Genomic DNA, 17,830 nt, shown 5'->3' on the forward strand with positions numbered 1-17,830 from the left:
AGGTTAGAAATGGAAGGGCCTGCTGGGGAGAGACATGCCGGGGGAATTGTGCTGAAGGTGGCAAGGTCTGCAGGAAGAGAGAACCGGCTGCAGGACCAGCGACAGCATCTCGGCCCTTAGTGGCTCAGGAGCATCTCGTGGCAGCTGCAGCCTGGTCCCGAGGGCTGACTGGGCCCTGGCTTGGTGTGTGCCGGGGGTAGGAGGGGGCTCTCACTGCTTTTTTGTGGCTGAGCCAAGAGAACCGAAGGTGTCAAGGCAGAGCTGGCTGGGGAAGTCCCAGCGAAGCCCGAGCCTGCGCAGAGGCAGAGAGGCCTCACACAAAAGATCACAGAGGGCTGCAGGAAGCGCACTGCCTCCAAAGCGGCAGCTCTGTTCCCCCAGGGACTGCAGCGACAGAGGAACAGCACGTACGAGGTTGGAGGGCTTCTGCCAAAGCAGAGCTGCGGGCTATGGCCGCGCCAGGGTGCCGATCCTGCCCCCCACCGTATCGCTGTCCACCACGTGGGAGCTGTTTAAATCTGTTTCCCTCCGAACAAAGGAGCCAGATGAGTCCTTACACTTGAAAGAAGCAGGTCGGGGCTGGTGTTGTTTCCTCCAAGAGTGCTGAGAGGCAAATCCCTAGCGTAACATAAAAACCCGGAAAATAATAGTAATGATGACTCATTTGTCACCGTATGTGACATCTTCGCACCAAACAGTGCTCCGATGACCTGTTGCCATGTTATTATTGTGTTCCACTTCTTGAATGGATTCCACAAGCTGCTTTGGACTATATTTACCTTGCTGAGTGCGTGACGTCCTTGCTCATTTACAGCCGGCAGAATACAGCCACGCATGTTGTCACCTCGGGACTCAGCATCCTCAGAGCCGCAGGGAGTGCAGAGTTTCACAACGCCTTCCCCGATGATTGCTTTACAAGGTTGGCACACACAGGTGATGTTTAATGGCAGGCTGTACAATGGCACACAATTTAAAGCAGGGCTCAAAGAACGCAGCCGGAGGGCAGGCTCCGTATTTCTGGCTGGGACCTAGGGCCGGGCTCCTCCTGCTCTAACTGCCAGCAGGTTTTAACCATGCGTGGTACAGCAGAGTGAGCACACTGCTCCTTGCCTACACTGGCAGCTAAGTCGAATTCGGAATGAGTTCAGCTGCTTCAGTTAATGCCGAAATAAACCACCGGACCTTGGCAAAGGTGCCTGTGCTTTGCAGAGCCATGAATCTCAGCATAATGCAAAATCCATAGTGTTTGCAGTGCCTTACTGCCTGTCTCAGAGACAGACCTTGTCCAGAACGAGCTATTCATCAAAAGCTGAAATAGATTATTTCTCTGCTCATGTCTGACTTCGTAAACCAAAATTTCCATGGCCTCAACCTGTAAAACCTACTTCCATGATCACAACAGCAGATTCTTCTCTAATGAAACATATCCTCTGCAAAGTTCATTCACATGGTGCCGAAGTGCCATAAAGCAGCAAAAGGCTTCTGTTGGCACATGTTTTAGACCTAGGAAAACAATGTGTAAAAACCCTGATGTAAATCCATCACTTTGGGGTAAAAAGTGCCTTTCCATCATTGTTTACCTCCGCTTACACGATCCTAACAGGCCCTGCATGATGGGAGCTCCACTCATCCCAAAATAATAAATACACCAAACCAGTGCAGGCAAGTTGAGGATCCAGGCAGGGCTGAGAAGGCAGGAGCAGCCGCCCCGGGGCTCCGCAGAGCTCCGCCGTTGCCTCCACGTGCGGCACCGGGCAGGCACCGGGGCTGGAGGCACCGCAGCGTGTGCGTGCCCCGGGTGCTGCGGTGCGAGGTGGTCCCCTCCCTGCGGGCAGCTTGCAGGGTGTGAAGTGCACAGGTGGCAGGTGGGGGGGCAAGGGGCAGCGACACCCCCAAAGGCAGATCCTTTTACCGAAGAGGAGCAAAGGGAACCTTGCTGTACGTTCCTGTTGAATTAAGTGTGCCACGGATGTGGCTTTCCTTTAGCATCCCAGTTGTCCTGAAGCATTCTGCTTCTGAGCTGCCCGCCCTGGAGAAAATGGCTTCACTCGGTACAAACCAGCAGTTTGCCCTCCTATCAGCCTGATCCAAAGCATTTCTAGTCCTTGGGAGTGTTTCTGTTTACTCCAGGTCCACAAAAAGTATTTATGTATTACTTTTCCCATGTGTTTTTGCTCTGCCTTAGCTTTGGATCCCCAGAAAGCTTTCCCTTGCACAGGTTTTTAATTCAAAGTTTGTTCTAAAAAGCAACAGCAGTTTCTTGTACTTTCTGTTTGCTACAGGAAGGGGGGATTGTTAGCATGCCTGTCTGGGTTATTTTCCAGTTTCTGCCCTGGATTATTTAGCACTGCTGGATGCCACAAAACCGCTGTGATGCTCAGCCTCTGATCTGCTCGGGTTTGGATGGCGAACACAATATAACGCACGAAAGGTGTGACCGAGAGGTAAGTAGCTATTGAATTATAATTTATTTCCAAATTCACTGCTGGTTTTAAGATCCGCCGCTGCGGAACCCCCTTTTTTAGTGTCTGCATCAGGGTTTAATTCTTTCCAGACCCCGCAGAACTCACCCTGACCACGCTAGCCCCGTGGCTAGCAGCCAGCTCGTGCTGATCCACGGCGTTTTGCCATCTCGTTACGCCAGGAAACGTTACGCGGTGCCACGGGCGGCCGTCAGGATTTTATGAAACAGCCGCCTTGCTTTCGTGGGCCGGCCCGGGGGGGACTTTTCTCGGTGTGGCAATCCCCCCCCCCCCCCCCGGCGGTGTCCCAACGCTCTGTGGCAATCCCCAGCCCTCGCCGGGGGCCGGGGCCAGCTCCGCGCCCGCCGCTCCCCGAACCCCAAAACCGGGACCGGGGCTGCGGGAAGGGGTGGGGGGACCGGGGCCGGTTTGCGGGGGGGCTGCGGGCACCGGGACCGGCCCTCCCCGTCCAATCGCGGCCTCGCCGCGCACTCCCCGCCCCGCTCTCCCCATGGGCACAAAAAGCCGGAGCTCGCCGCGCGGAGCGGCCGGGCTGCGGAGCATCCCCCGGCGGGCAGCGGGGGCCGCTCCCGTCCGCTCGGTGCCGTCCAAGCCCCGTCCCCGCCGATGGGGGCGGCCTCGGGGGCGGGCGGGCGCTGAGCGCGTCCCCGCGGAGCTCCCGGAGGCCGCGGATGCCCCCCCGGGGCCGGGCGCTGCGGGCGGCGGCGGCGGCGGGGGGCTGCGGGCCGGGGCTCGCCGCGCCCCTCCGGCCCCCCGGGAGCCGGGGGGAGGCTGCGGGGAGGCCCCCGATGGGTGGTTCTCTGCGGGAAGCGCTGCCCCGTGGCCTCTTGGTAGCCGCGAGCCCCGGGGCGAGCACCTCGTCGCGGTGAAGGGTCGCGGCTCCTCGCCATGGACACTCTGAAAACCACCTACATCGTGCTGGAGCTCATCATCGCCGTGCTGTCCATCGCCGGCAACGTGCTCGTGTGCTGGGCCGTGGCCATCAACAGCACGTTGAAGAACGCCACCAACTATTTCCTGGTGTCGCTGGCCGTGGCCGATATCGCCGTGGGCTTGCTGGCCATCCCCTTCGCCATCACCATCAGCATCGGCTTCCAGGTGGATTTTCACAGCTGCCTCTTCTTCGCCTGCTTCGTGCTGGTGCTGACCCAAAGCTCCATCTTCAGCTTGCTGGCGGTGGCCATCGACAGATACCTGGCCATCAAGATCCCGCTGAGGTAAGAGACGTGAGGCAGCCCCGTCCCCTGACCACCAGGGCTGTGCCTTTCCCTGCAACGTCCCGTCTCTAGCGGTGCCGTGAGGTTTGCTGCTCGCAGGTGGCAATAATGAAGATATCAGCAGTTTTGTACTTGCTGCAGGACTGGGATCAGGTTCCCAGCGTCCTGCCTCTTGCTTAAAGATCTACTTGGGAGCTCAGTGTCTTGAGGCTATTTGTCTTGGGAGGGTCGGTGGCTTCCTGCAGAGGCTACGCAGTGATGCAGGAGTGAGCCTGGGACAGGTCGAGCTAATCTATGTAGGTATTTATACAGCCTCCATTACTGGGGCTCGGGGCATCTCCCAGATAAATGAATACAAGAGCAACCACTCTTTCTCCTACTTCCCTGCCCATGAGAGAAAGAGTTGTGCAGGCTGTTCTGTGAGAGCCCTTGTCCCACTGAGCTCGGGTTGTGATACTTTCAGGGAGGCTGAAAGTCATCTTAAAGGGGTTTTAATGTGACATTGGGCATAATTCAAGTTTTCGACTCAGAGAAGAGCCTGACTAGGCAGTCCTCCAGTTTATAGATATGATAAATGGACTGAAAGTGCGTTTTGTTGCATTTACAAGTGCTGTATTTCCCAGCTCGCATGCACACCTTTTCCTTCTGAGTGCGTGCCACGAGCGGGTGCATACCTCGGTAAATGTCAGGTGTCAGCTCTGTGCATACACGGTGACGGGGAGAGGGAAGGAGAAAGGATTCACACCTCAGTTTGCACAAGTTTACAGTTCAGGCTTTCATCCAGAATTTTCGCTGCCTTCCTTCTAATTCACAGGACGCTGTGTTATACTGGGATGAGTGCATTAAATATATTTTACAGGCACTTTCACAGCGAGTAGGTGCAGCAGCTTCCTTAAGTGCACCAAACCCCCAGGTTTTGCATTACAAATGACCTGAATCTGTTAATCTGGTCTCTCCTTGTCTCTGATGTCCCTCCCCGGGAACTGTGCGTCGATGGAGCCCCCGGGGGGGGGGGTCTGGCATTGCGGGGAGCAGCCACAAGCAGAGTCTGGGGGGCTCAGGGCAGCCTCGGAGCGGGGACCCCGGCTGAACTGCGGGGGCTGCAGCTTCCCCAGGTTCTGCTTGGCTCTGGCGTCTCCTTGCTTAAGCAATAAATTCTTCCTAAAACGACTTAAAAACCCCACCCGCTCACGCTATCCCGGCACCTTGTAAGTCCCATGCATTGGGCAGATATTGCTCAGGCACCGGGCAGACGATACAGCCGGGGAATGGAAACGCGCGGTGCTGAGCGGGGCGAGTGTCGTGGGACCTGGGAATTCCTTGGGGCGCGGAGCGAGGGGGAGCGGGGCTGAGCCCTGCGCCGGGCGGGCAGCAGCAGGCAATATCCAAGCGGCTGCTGTCCTATAAATCCTTCCCAGCCGCCGGCACTGGCCCCGGCTTGGATAATTCCTCGCCACCTGCTCCGTTTGTGTGCTCTGGGGCTTTCTCGGGATGGGGTCCAGTGGCACAGCAGCAGCTCCAGAGCAGTTTGGATTTTTTAGTTCTCAGTTTAATCACACCACCCACCGCCAGCACGGTGTCGGGCTCGGGCTGTTAGCCGCGACTTCCCTCTTTGTACCACCAACGCTTTTTGCAGTGCTCGGCAGCGGAGCCCTGTGAGCGGGGTTTCTGCTTCGCTGGAATCTGTATGAGAGCGGCAGGTCAGGGCGCTTTGAGGGATCGCTCGAACGTACGCAGAGGGGAAGTGGTTTGACAACCGACAAAGCAGCAAGTGTTTCCTCCACTCTTTTGACACGGCTTTCTAGCAGGTTTGCTGGACTCTCCGTTAGGTCAGTCCGTGCACCTGCGTGGGCTGAAGCCCCAGGGGGGTTGCCTTGCTCAAATACTTTCCCAGCGCTGTTTTTTCACCCCGTCTTAGGCTAAATCCTGTATTCCCTTGGCACGGACATCTGCTCTGTGCATCTATATATATTCCTGTGACTGCCTCCTAGCCGGACACGTCCAGCCCTTCGGCTGTAAATCGCCATCCAGGACTCCCATCCTAGTCTGCTCCAAGGTGCGAGGTTTGGAATAAGCTTCGCCTTGGCACCGAGGCGCGTTTCGTTGCTCCTGGGGTGAGCAGCAAGGAAAACCTCTTGGAAAGGCCGGGACAGGCCATTGCTTCAGCAGCAGGAGGCTTAGGGACTGGCACCGAAAGGCTTCTTGTTTGTACAGCCAGCATCAAAAGAGGACACAGGAGGCTGGGGGGAGGATGTTATAAAACTCTGCTGGCGAAACACTTCCCTGCCACGCTCGGGTTTTCCAGCCCGGGGTTTTTGGGGCAGCCTCAGCAGCAGCCCCGTGCCCAGCCTGTCCCAGCACTGCCCGTGGTGCGGGCAGGATCCGGCCCCGCTGCTGCCCTCGGAGGCTGCAGGCGCTGTTCCCAGCGGGAGACTTGGGCTGCGGAAAGCGAAGGCTGGCGATCTGCTGGTGGGAGCGATGGCTGTAGGAAAAGTTTCTTTTGCACTAAAAAATTCCTTCTGGAGACCAGTGCAGGGACCAGTAACGGGCCACACGGCACCGAGCGTTTAATGATTTGTACCCAGCCTGCAGCCTGCGTCCCGTGCACCGTGGCTCCCTCTGGAAACCCATGCAGGGACACTGAGGGTGGAGCCTGCCATATTATTTCTTGTTATTTAAGGGATATTTAAGCACACGGGCAGGGCAGGCCTGCAGGCGGTGCAGCAGTTTGCATTGCAGCCAGGCTAATAATGGATTTTTCAGTTCTGTGGCTGAACCCAAAAATCCCACGGGGGAAGAGGCAAATTGTTTCAGTCAAATCGAAGCAGCGAGGTTTGGAAGCTTCAGTGAAACACAGCAATCCTGACCGGCCTGGCAGGTTGCTGCTGAGCTGCTTAACCCTTCCTGCAGCTGCTGCTTTTAGAAACGGAGGCATCCTGGCTGGGAAGGAACTAATGAGTCCCCAGCTAGCGAAGAGCACAACAAATATTGTATAAAATCTCAAAGTGGTGTTTTGGAACCCTCCCTCGCCTGGCTAAAAATATTTGCTGAATTTGGCCACGAAGTCGTGAATTCTTTCTGTCCCTTGAAACCCGTTTTTTTGTTTGGGTTTGGGTTTGACAAATATACTATTTGCTGGGGCACCCCCCTCCTGCCCAGGTCCAGCCTGTGCCTGCGGCTCCCAGCCCCTTCCCAGCCCCTTCCCAGCTCCAGGACACAGCTCCTGGCCTCATCCTGCCCATACCTTGCTGCCCTGCACCAGTCAGTGCCACTGTGAACACACGGCACCCGTCCTGGGGCAAAAGTCTTGTGGCTTTTTTTTTTTTTTTAATTTGGTTGGAAGCAGAAGTGCTGAGGTACCAACAGGCCAACTCCTGTTCTTACCCCTGCCATCAGAGTGGTTCCAAAGGGTGTTTATCAGTATGGTGATAGGTGCTTTAGATATGTAAATATAAATATAGATATAGATATAAATATATATATAAATATAAATAAGCTCTCTGCTCCCACCTTAGCCCCCGAACAAACGCTCCCTTCCCCGCCGCGCTTGCTGCAAGCAGAGTATCGGGGCCAGGCAGCAGTGTCTCAGCAGCAGCAAATCCACCCCACAGAGCATCTGGCACGGGAACGGGGCTAAGATTTTGCTCTGCAGCGTTCCCCAGGGCTGGATTTCACCCCACAGCCTCGCCGCTGCGAGCCAAAGAAGATTTGTAGGTGGAATAAAACCGTTCCCTTCTAGTCGCTTCGACCAAAATCCTTTGGCGCGGCTCATTGTTGGAGGTAGGGGTAAGAGCCTGGAACAAATGTGTAAGGAATTGGGGCGAGACGGGGGAATATCTGTATTTGGAGTGCCAAAGCAGAGTGAAAAACCCTGCCCAACGTCACGCTGGGTGCCCTCGCCTCGTCTCCTGCCGCCGGGGCATCCTCACCTCGATCACGGGCGCCCCGTGCCGCTGCGCTGCCCTGCGTCTGCCGCTGCAACAGGCCAGCTCCCCGCCGAGCTGCTCCCCTCGGGAAGGCTGCTGCCCTGCAGGAATTGTTCCCCAGTTCCCTTCGGCTTGTTCCTCAGCCGAGCAAACAGGTGAGCAGTCATGGGGAGGTAGGGCTGGAGCCCTGGGGAGGAGAGAAAATCCTCTGCAGAGCATCGGCCTTCCTCTGCCATTTCTGTGTGCCTGCCGGGCCCCAGCGTCAGAGTTGCAGCTGCTCTTCCTTCTGCCCTCACTTCGTTTCCTTTCTGGAGGGGAAATCCTTGCACTACCCTTTGTCTGGACTCACACGCATGTCCTGATGTTTGCGTGCAGCTCACACGCGTGGTGCCCAACCCCGAGGCCCCAAGCAGCACCGTCGGCGTGAGGTTAGCACCGATTTATTAACTCAGTGCTCAGCAAACCCAGAAAACATGCCCAGCACCATGGGCAGGGCTGGCGTCTGCCTAAGCAATGAGACTGACATGACTTTCGGGAGTTTTTGGTGCTTGAGGCATTGGGGTTTGGGGCTGGGGCAGGCACCAGCTAATGCTGGGCATCGCAGCTGCCTCCGGATGCAGCCTCTCTGAGTACAAAAAACATCGGTGCTAATCGCTCTTACGGTCGTAAACTGGAAGCGGGAAGCAGCAGTTATTTTTAGGTGTCAGCAGTCCGATTTCCTAAATATGCATGTCCCAAATTTTTATACTTTTCCCATATCTCAGGGGCCACTTCCCTCCCTGGCAAAGAGCAAAAATCCCGGCAGGATGTTAATTGTCCCTGGGAGCTCTGCAACTCCTGCAGGGGCAGCAGGGATGTCGGGGAGAGGAGCACGCAGCTGCTTCCAGGGGTCGGCTCGGGGCACGGACCTTGGGCTGAACCAGGACCCAGAGCTCTGGGGTTCGGGGCTTTTTTCTGGTTCAGTCAGGTCATCCTGTAAAAAAGGAGAAGGAAAAAAAAAAAAAGTATGTTATTTTTTAAATGGAAAAAAAGCAGAAAATCTGGCAGAATTTTTGCTACAGAGGTAAGACCTCTTTTATTATGAGTTTGCGGTTCGTCGTGGCAATGAGCACACACTGTAAAACTGAGTCTTTTAGGACCGTCCTGCCCTGGCCCTCGGCAGAGGGTGCTGAGGCTGCTGCTGCCGTGCGTTGGCACAGCTTCGGCAGGATGCCAGGGTCGGTGACACCAGCTGTGCCTGCAGATGTGCGGAGCTGCCCCCTCCCCGTTCTGCTCTCACGGCTTGGTTCAGGGAATTCGCACACACCGAAGAGGGGATTATCTCCCTAAGCCTCCTGAGGACATCAGGCCTGGCATGAGCCACAAATAACCCGCGAGCACATCCCTTGGGTGTGCCCGTGGCACCGCCAGTGCCCTTTGGTGCTCTGTGAGCACCGGTTTGGTGCTGGGAAAGCACTCGGGTGTTGAGCACCACAGCCAGGTCCAGCGGGAGCTGCTGGACCCGCGTGGCTCGGGCTCTGTGAGGAACAAGGTGACATGTAGGACCGGGCGATGGCCACATCCTCGCTCTCCCCCATCACATTTACGCCTCGTGCTGACCTGCCAGGGCTGCAGGGGCTCTGCGGCGTGGTGCCCTGCTGGGTGAGGAGCGCGGTGGTTTGGGGGCTTTTGGAAGGGCTTCAACACCTGTCCGTGAAGAGCGACTTGGGGGTCTGCCACCTGGCCCTCCCCCGAGCACACAAAGCACCGAGGGTGGCAGCCGGGAACGGGCGATGCTGAGACACCTCCAACCCCACCAGGTGCCCACCGGGCTCACCTTCGCTGTGCCCCCCCCCCGGCTCCGTGCCCCCGGCAGGAAGGGCAGGAGGCGGGGAGCACACGGGGGCCGCCGCTGCCTCCCCATGCGCACAACGGGGGCAGATGCAGGGAGGAAGCGATTTGTCTGCGACTGGCCGCGGCCGCACGCAGATGTCCTGCTTCCTCAGCCCGCGCTGTAGCCACTAATCAGATTTCTCACTCTCGCCGCCAACTCCTTCCTGGGGAGACAGCGCAGCTTTTGCCTTTTTTTTTTTTTTTCTTTCTTTCTTTCTTTCTTTCTTACTCTCTAAGGTGCAATTTGTGATTCATTTAAAATGTCCTGCCAGGATATTTCGTCTAATATGTGATGTCTGCTCCGCGGCTGTGCGTGGAGCAAACGGAGCGGCAGCACTGGTGCGCAGTTTGTGTCGTTACACTGAAAAGAAAGAAAAAGGAAAAAAGAAAAAAAAAAAAAAGGAGCATGATGAAAAGTACAGCTGCAAGTAGATGACAACGATACAATGCTTGGCAGCCAAACGGCTCTCTCCCCTTGTGAATGGAGGTGTCTGTATTTTTTTTTTTCTTCACCCTTAAAATAGAAACCTATAAATTATCGCTGCTTGTTTGTAGCAGAGCACCTGCGGAGTGCAAGTGCTGCGAGCTCCCTGTCTGCTCGGCTCCCTGCATCCGGCACGCTGGGCATGGGGCGAAACGGGGAGGGAGCCAGGGCCTGCCTGCCCCAAAATACAACCCCAGAGGCTCTGAAGGTGCCAGGACACGGCTGGGACGCTGCTGGCTCCCCCAGGTGAGCTCCAGGAGGTTCTGGAGCTCATTTTTGTGTCTCCAGTAGCAGAGGATGGGGAAAGGCTGTGGCACCACGGCTTCCTGACCGCCTCCTCCTGGGCTGGGTACAGCCCCTTTGGGACTGTTCCCCCAGGTCGCTGCTGCCTTGTGGCCCCAATCTCATGCCCCCAAATGCTGAATTATGCCCTGGCTGCTCCTGGTTGGACAGCAGCGGCGCTGCTTGGGTGATCTCGGGGTGGGGACACTGCAGGAGCTCACGGGGGAGATGCCAGGTACGTGCAGGACAGGACTCGGTGCCTCCGCACAGCACCCAAGCCCCATCCCTGCCACCCAGCTGTGCTCGGCAGTGCCTGCCGGGGTGTCCTGGCGTGGCCAGCTCTAGCAAACAGCGTTGGGAGTGCAGTGAGAGCTGCCGGGGGGAAGAAACCCCGCAAAACCTCGAACATCCTACCAAGCAGAGACGATGCCGAGGGAAGGCTGCTACCTCCAGCCCGCGGCCAGCTCAGGGGACCTCTCCTCCAGCCTCCCTGGGAAATATTTGGTCCAGCACAACGTGGGCTGCGTGGCTGCTAACTGACAGCCAGTGCATCGCTATTTTTGTCGGAAAAACAGAAACTTGACTCTCTTTGTGATCACAGCACAGCGCCGGTGGCTGGGGATGGCATCGGTGCTTCTGCAGCCTCTCCACTGGGTGGGAGCTGAGATAATTAGCTGTTTGGCGATGATTATGCCAGTAAAGAGACTTTGCCAGGCTGTGTAAAAGGAACTAATGCATCACCAGGTTATTTCATCTCAATAAATCATTTTTAAATATTCAGCTGTTATTTACACTAAAGCAACATTTGAAGCCTCTAAGCAGAAACACAGAGGAGATTCAATATTTGTTGTGCATTAATTGAGCGGACTTAGGTGAGTAAATTTACTTTAACAGTTTCTTGCCTGATAACATTAAGCCTGAAAGAGTGAAGGAGTGGTTTTCTGGCGCATTGTGAGCTGTGACAATGTGTTGGTTCCTCACAGCTCCACGTGCTCAGGGAGGAGGGTTTTTTGCCGCTGCTTTGTGGCGGTGGCTCCGCGTGGTGGCTTTGCACGCCTTTAAGTGCACGGTTAGCTTCTGCTAACTCAATGCGGGCAGTTTCTCACCACATAGCTGTAATAAGAGGGTAATTAGCCAACACTTTTAGAACGCCGAACTGTCCCTGGCTTCATGTGGGCCTCCTCTCAGTGAGCAGCTTTTGCAGGGCCTTCGCCACCACCAGAAGCCTCCAGTCAGCCTGCACAGCGGCCGTGATCCACCTGTGATGGACCCACTGCTGGAGGCACGCGTGGTGTGGCACGGCACGTTTTTCCATCTCTTCCTTCTCACCGAGGGGGGCTCCTGCTTCACCTCGATCCCAGCTCACTCCTCTTCTGCATGCGAGGGAAGAGTGAGCAGTGAGAATGAACAGGCCTCCATTACAGGCACCGGGAAGCTAAGTGGCTTCTCAGTTGGTTCTGCAAACCTGCGAGCTGGGCCCTATCTTTCCAGAGGGGACCAGGAAAAAAAAAAAAAAAAAAAGGAAAAAAGCCTTTCTGGGGCCATGTGCTTTCAGCAAGAGGCAGCACCATTGTCACTGGTGCAGGATGCGGCTGAGCCATGGCTGCTCTGCGCCGTGTTGCCCACACAGGGCTGTGCCTCTTGGTTCAGCTGCGCAGAGCCTCCGGCGAGACAAAGCCTCGACTCCTTCACTTTCTCTTTCTGAGCTGGGCTCGCTTTTGCATTTTCCATGGCTGCTGCAATGGTTTTTGTAATGTGACGGGACTGAGGCTGCGGAGCAGCAACAAAAGCGGTCAGCTAAGAGTGAACAGCACAAGCCGGGGAGCCTGAGATGGCTTGTGGGCTCCCATGGCCACATTTTTTTCTTCCCACGTGCAGAGCCGTAAAGGTCAGGAGCGGTCCCTGGTCCTCTCTGCAGCACTGACTCAGCCTGGCCAAGGCCAGCAGTAGCTCGAGGCTCCGACTTTGCCAAGATTGCTGGGATCCTGCTCCGAATCCCATCTTAAAGTTTCCAGGCTCCACAGCCCCAGAGCAGGTTGGGCTCCTGACAGCAGGCACGGCATTCTGAAAGTGAAGGGCTTGGCCTTGCTGATGCCCCGACCGATAATTGCTGATCCGAGGCAGCGAGGCTCAGTAATAATGAGAGAGAAGTGCAGAAGCAAACCTGCGCCTTGGGTTGCTGCCTCCTCCGGGTGCTCGGAGCTGGCACGAGCCCCCTGGCCTCTCCTCCCAGCCTGGCCCCGCCGCCTCTGCAGCTTCCAGGAGGAGACGGCCACGCGCGCACGGAGGCGACGCCAGCGTGATTCAGATGCACAGCTGTGGTTCTGTGGGAATAAAAACCCTCCCCTGCCTCACGGGCCGGAAGAAAATCAGAACAAACGTTCTTAGGAAAGGAGGAGCAGGGTAGCGAAGCCAGAGTAAACAAGCAGTGAAAGGAGGGTGTGGGAAGGGGGGACACGTCCGTGGGCCAGTGGACGCTAACTGGCTGCGGGCAGGACGGGAATGGGTTTCTCATGTTGTCTTTCTGGCAATCGCTGGGTTCTTCGTATCTCCAAAACGAGAGCCAAGTGGTGTTTTGATGCTGGCATCTGTTCTCATCGCACCCAGACCAGCTTGTCCCTTCCCTCTCTAGGTGCCTGCACCACCTGCTTCTCTGGGCGTCTGGGGGCTGGGGGCACCTGGGCTTTCCTGGCCATGCAGGCACCCAGTCCTTGGGGTTCAGAGAGGTGTGGGGCTCTGCGTCTCCCTGTACTGCATCAGTTTGGCCCTTGCTGAAATTCTTCATAAGAGCAGCCCAAGGAAAGCGTTTGCTTTAAAATCTGGGTCTTTACATCCAGCTGCGGTGTCACGTACTCCAGCAGCAGAGGCTGATGCCAGCCCTGGGAGCTAAGGGAAGCTGCCCCCATCAGCACTGTCAGAGGGTGCACAAAGCAGGGAAGGTGAAAGGAGGGAGAACAGCCCAGAGGTTCTGGCATTCCACTCAGAATGGAGACATAAACCCTAGCTTGTAAATCTCCTAAGCAATCCATCATTAGCAGATGCTGGCTCAGAGTTCTGCCAGGGTGTTTGTTATCCAGCCACAACAAGCTCGCGTGGGCTGCAGTCTGGCATGTGTGAGCCAGCAATTGCACTGTTTGGGAAACTGGTAGGATCCATGGTTTCCACACACATGTGTACTTCCCACGTTGGTGTACGAGGTAGCACGGGGACTGCCAGCACGTTACTGGACCGCTGCAATCTGCAGTAAAAGCGAGCATTGCTGCAGGCATAAGAGCAGCCCAAGTTGAAGCAAGTAGCCTGTGGCGTAGAGGCTGTAAGAGCGTGGGGCGATGCTGGTTAAGCCTTTGGCTGCCCATCACAGCGTACAAGTGGGAGCCAGCACTGGCTCGGCTGGAATTGGTCAGCCCAGAAGTTCACGTAGCCCAGCAGCGCGCTGTGGCGTGCCCGGCGGTGGGTGCTCAGCCAGGAGAGCCAGGTGCTGGTTGCGGAGTGAGTCTTCCACGGTCGTGTGCTGGCCATCCGTGCAGTCAGTGGTTTAGGCTCATGCAATGGTAAAGCCTTTTTTAAGACTCTGTGCCCTTAACCTCCTACTGAAGTCTCACCGGGCTGATGCTCGCGGGCCAGGGCAGTGCCTGGCAGCCCACGGGAATAGTACGTGACTCAGCTCCCCAAATCACCTCGCGTAGGCGTGGAGCAGAGGTGAGATTTTTTCCCCTTGGGGATCACAGAGGTGAGGTTCCCATGGGGGTGTGGATGGGGATTTTGTGGAGTTGGCCAAAATGCCAATGACTTGAACTGCAGGGAAGTCACGAGCGCTCATGTAATTAATGCCCCTATCTCGGCTCTCATCTCGATGCTGCAGGTATAACAGTCTGGTGACTGGGAAGAGGGCAAGAGGCCTCATCGCTGTGCTGTGGCTCCTGTCCTTCGCAATCGGGCTGACTCCGCTTATGGGCTGGAATAAAGCCATGAGCGGTTGTCCCAACTCCACCAACGAGACGGGGCCTGACTCCGGGGCAGAACACCATGGCTGCTTCATCTCGTGCCTCTTTGAGAACGTGGTGACTATGAGCTACATGGTGTACTTCAACTTCTTTGGCTGCGTGCTGCTTCCACTCGTCATCATGCTGGGAATCTACATTAAGATATTTATTGTTGCCTGCAAACAGCTGCATCAGATCGAGCTGATGGGCAACTCCCGGACCACACTGCAGAAGGAGGTCCACGCAGCCAAGTCTCTGGCCATCATTGTGGGACTTTTTGCCTTCTGTTGGCTGCCCCTGCATATCTTGAACTGCATCACTCACTTCCATGAGGAGTTCTCCAAATCCAAGCCCGAGTGGGTGATGTACATGGCCATCATCCTCTCGCATGCCAACTCTGTCATCAACCCCATCATCTATGCCTACAGGATCAGGGACTTCCGCTACACCTTCCGCAAAATCATTTCCAAGATCCTCTGTAAGACGGACGACTTCCCCAAGTGCACCACTGACAACAAGCAGCACCTGACTGTCACCAACGCTAACACTCCAGCAGCCCCTGGGACCCTCTGACCTTGCACAGCCTGCTCCCGGGGCGTTGCAGCCTGTCCCCAACACTACTCCTCCCTGTGCCTATGTGACAGTTACAGCCAGCTCCTCCGGGAGTGCTCACAAATGACCACTATGCAGTTACGCAGCTGTATTTTTTTATTTTTGTAATTAACATAGTGCCTCCTAGAGGGATAACCTGACTGGGGAGACTGAGTGCAGTTCACCCTCCACTGTAAAGCCAGGTTGCGTGAGCGCTGCTGATCGCGTTGTACTTCCTTTCCAGGTCAGACACTGACTGTGGAGGACCCACCTGCTGGGGGTGTTTCCCCGATTGTGCTGCTCATGTCAAGTCCTCGGATTTTTATTTTAATTATTTTTATTATTTTTTAATCTCTTTATTGTTATAGGAGTAATAATGTTGTGTTTTGGGGTTGTTCATACTTGACAGCACTTTGGTAATACCCTAATTATTCCATCAATTGTTTGATGCAGCTAGTATTCTCCGATGGGAAAAAGTCTTTCTTAGCCCAGTTGCTGGTGTGAAACTGAATCCGTGTTCCAGGCTCTGAGAGATGCGGCTGTGCTGATGGGGAAACAAGATCAGACCTGGCCATGTATTCCGGTCCCATTATCGAAGCACTACTTACTAAAAGAGAAAACTTTAGAAAAAGGGTTGACTGAAGCTGTAGAACAGCACTTTTATTGCCTTTAAATGACTTTGTTCTACAAGACATACTAGCTTGTGCAGCCCAACGCTTCAGGTTTTATTTCAAATCTGTTTCCTGCTATCAAAATGCAGAAGGCAGATGTGCCCTGGCCGTCATGGTCCAAACTCTCCAAGAGCTGTGGCAACACTCCCCCCCAACCCCCCCCTTTATATTTTTTTTTTTTGCTTCCACATCAAAACTTGACAGACTTGCAGTGTTTCAGAAGCGCAGGTTTTAGCTGTGATAGCTGGGTACTGCGGCTCGCCTGATTCCTAAAAGCCCCAGAAGCTGTGAGTGCTCTAATTGTCATTTTTCATTTTTTTATTTTTTAATCTTGACCTGCATCAGTAGCAGAAGAGACTGGAAGGGAACTAACTTGCTTGAGAGAATGCTTTGACTCGCGGCCTGGTGTTGGCCAGGCTCTGTGGGGCCGGAGCTGGCCTGGCACTGCGGGGCCCTGACGCTGCAGCCAGCCGCAGAGCCCCGGCCTGCCAGAGCGCGAGGCCCTCAGCAGCAGAGCGGTCTTAGTCTGGGCTGGAAGTTAATAACGCTGCAGCCACAGCTCAGTAATTACTGCAGCTGATTTAATATGTAACTGTGGTACACAAAGCTACACAAAGGTGGGAAGAAGAGCGCCGTATTTTCTAAAGTACCAGCGCCACGTCTCCAGATTGCTGCCAGCAACCCGGTGTTTCTGGGAGGCCTTTTATTTAGCGGGGCATTTCCATTCCACAACAGAGGAATGGGGTGAGGAAAGGAGTCAGAAATCACCAAACAGGAGCTGGAGTTTTCAGTGGTAACCCAGAACACCAGCCTTCCTCAGCCATGCAGGGAGCCAGAGGTGGGGAGCAGCCCTTTCAGAGCCAGGTGACAGGGAAGGAAATTTAAACACATCCAGTTCCTGAAGAACAGGCCCAGTGGACGGACTGTGATGCCTGGAGCAGTTTGTCCCTGATAAACTGTACTTGAATCATACAGAAAGTGGCTATTTTTTCAACTGTGTTGCACTAGAAGGAGGGAGGGGGCAATATAAGACCCAAGTTCCATTTCTCTGGCATACATGGATGACAAATACCGCCTCAAATCAGCTGAAAAGCAGCTCTGAAAATCTGATCTGAAGAAATCCTGCTCCTGCAGCATCTGCAGTGACAGCTGCGTGACCTGCAGGCTGCAGGTATGCCCTAGGGCCCACCACGCACACAGGTTGCTGGAAGTGGTGGGTTTCACTACCGTGTGCAGCAGCTGAGCCGTTATAGCCAGACCCAGGCCTTGGTGAAGCACCGGTGAGCTCCGGTGGGGTTAGAAGCTCTGGTGGGGTTAGCACATGCTTAGGCAATGCCCAAGTTCAGCCACAGCTCGGTATCGCAGATCCTGGCACTTCCAAGATGAATCTGAACAAAGTTACTGTCCAGAGGGTTTCTCCTTTAACATCCCCACTCAGCTTTGCTGCATCTGCCTTGGTCATGGTCCAGCTAACACATGTAGCCGCCTCCCACCATTTAGGCAGGGTTTGGCTCTCCTTTCATTCCTTCCCTTCTGTATTATCTTTGGCCATGTTCCTTCTGTTAATCGTGGCTGGAAACAAGCAGGGTTTCACCTGCAGGTCTGGCAGTGTTGCAAAGTGGTTGCAAGCCACATTTATCCTTACAACAAAGAACGCAATCCCTCGCCTCCTGCTCGCCGAAAATGAACCGAACTCTGGACAGCTCAGAACAGACTGAAGTGCACAGCACCGCCACACAAAGAGCTGGTCCCAGAGCACTCACCTGTGTGTGACAGCACTGCAGAGCAGCATCCACTACTGCTACCTTCCATATGCCTCTCATGAGCCAGAATTCCTCTATACAGACAAGGCATTTCCTTTGTGTGAACGTGCCATCAGATCGTTAGCCGGTAACTATGACCTGGGTCACCGTGGCATTTAGGCACATTAAGTGCCTTCGTGGATCTGAGCCAAAGTCATTTCAAGGCAAAATAAAACTAGGACACCCTCTCACCCCTCCTCAAAAAAAAGCTCTGAAAGTTTCTATAAAAATGTGAAGTGAAAATGGCAGAGGAACTTTCTGTAGAGTGCAGCTGGGGATGTTCAGCTGTCACTCATTACTGCTCTGATGTACATAGGATGGATGTGTTTTCCTCATGTTGCTCAGATTTTGTATTAACTTTTTGTTATTTACGTACAAAATGCTTAATTTACCACCTACACAACCTGGCTCAGCCTGTGCCCCATCATTTTGTGCGGTGTTGTGTTCACACGGTGTATCATACAAACCCACACACTGGGCATGGGGAGGAGACCAGTCTCAGAGCATGGAAGTCACGGA

General features: G+C 55.0%; 1 protein-coding gene across 1 annotated transcript; it reads left to right on the plus strand.

Moving 5' to 3' along the window:
• Positions 1-3,157: 3,157 nt before the first annotated feature.
• On the plus strand, positions 3,158-17,718 carry ADORA2B (adenosine A2b receptor). The gene is made up of 2 exons (XM_040532824.1): positions 3,158-3,700; positions 14,127-17,718. The coding sequence occupies exons 1-2, from the start codon at positions 3,372-3,374 to the stop codon at positions 14,818-14,820; spliced, it is 1,023 nt and encodes a 340-aa protein (XP_040388758.1). The 5' UTR covers positions 3,158-3,371; the 3' UTR covers positions 14,821-17,718.
• The last annotated feature ends 112 nt before the right edge of the window (positions 17,719-17,830 follow it).

This window comes from Cygnus olor, chromosome 20 (assembly GCF_009769625.2).
Source record: "Cygnus olor isolate bCygOlo1 chromosome 20, bCygOlo1.pri.v2, whole genome shotgun sequence".
Classification (NCBI taxonomy): Eukaryota; Metazoa; Chordata; class Aves; order Anseriformes; family Anatidae; genus Cygnus; species Cygnus olor.

Excerpts from the sequence above, each read along its gene's own strand:
- ADORA2B (XM_040532824.1), top strand. The coding sequence starts at position 3,372 with ATGGACACTCTGAAAACCACCTACATCGTGCTGGAGCTCATCATCGCC. Across the intron at positions 3,701-14,126 it reads GCCATCAAGATCCCGCTGAG|GTATAACAGTCTGGTGACTG; the intron begins GTAAGAGACGTG and ends TCGATGCTGCAG.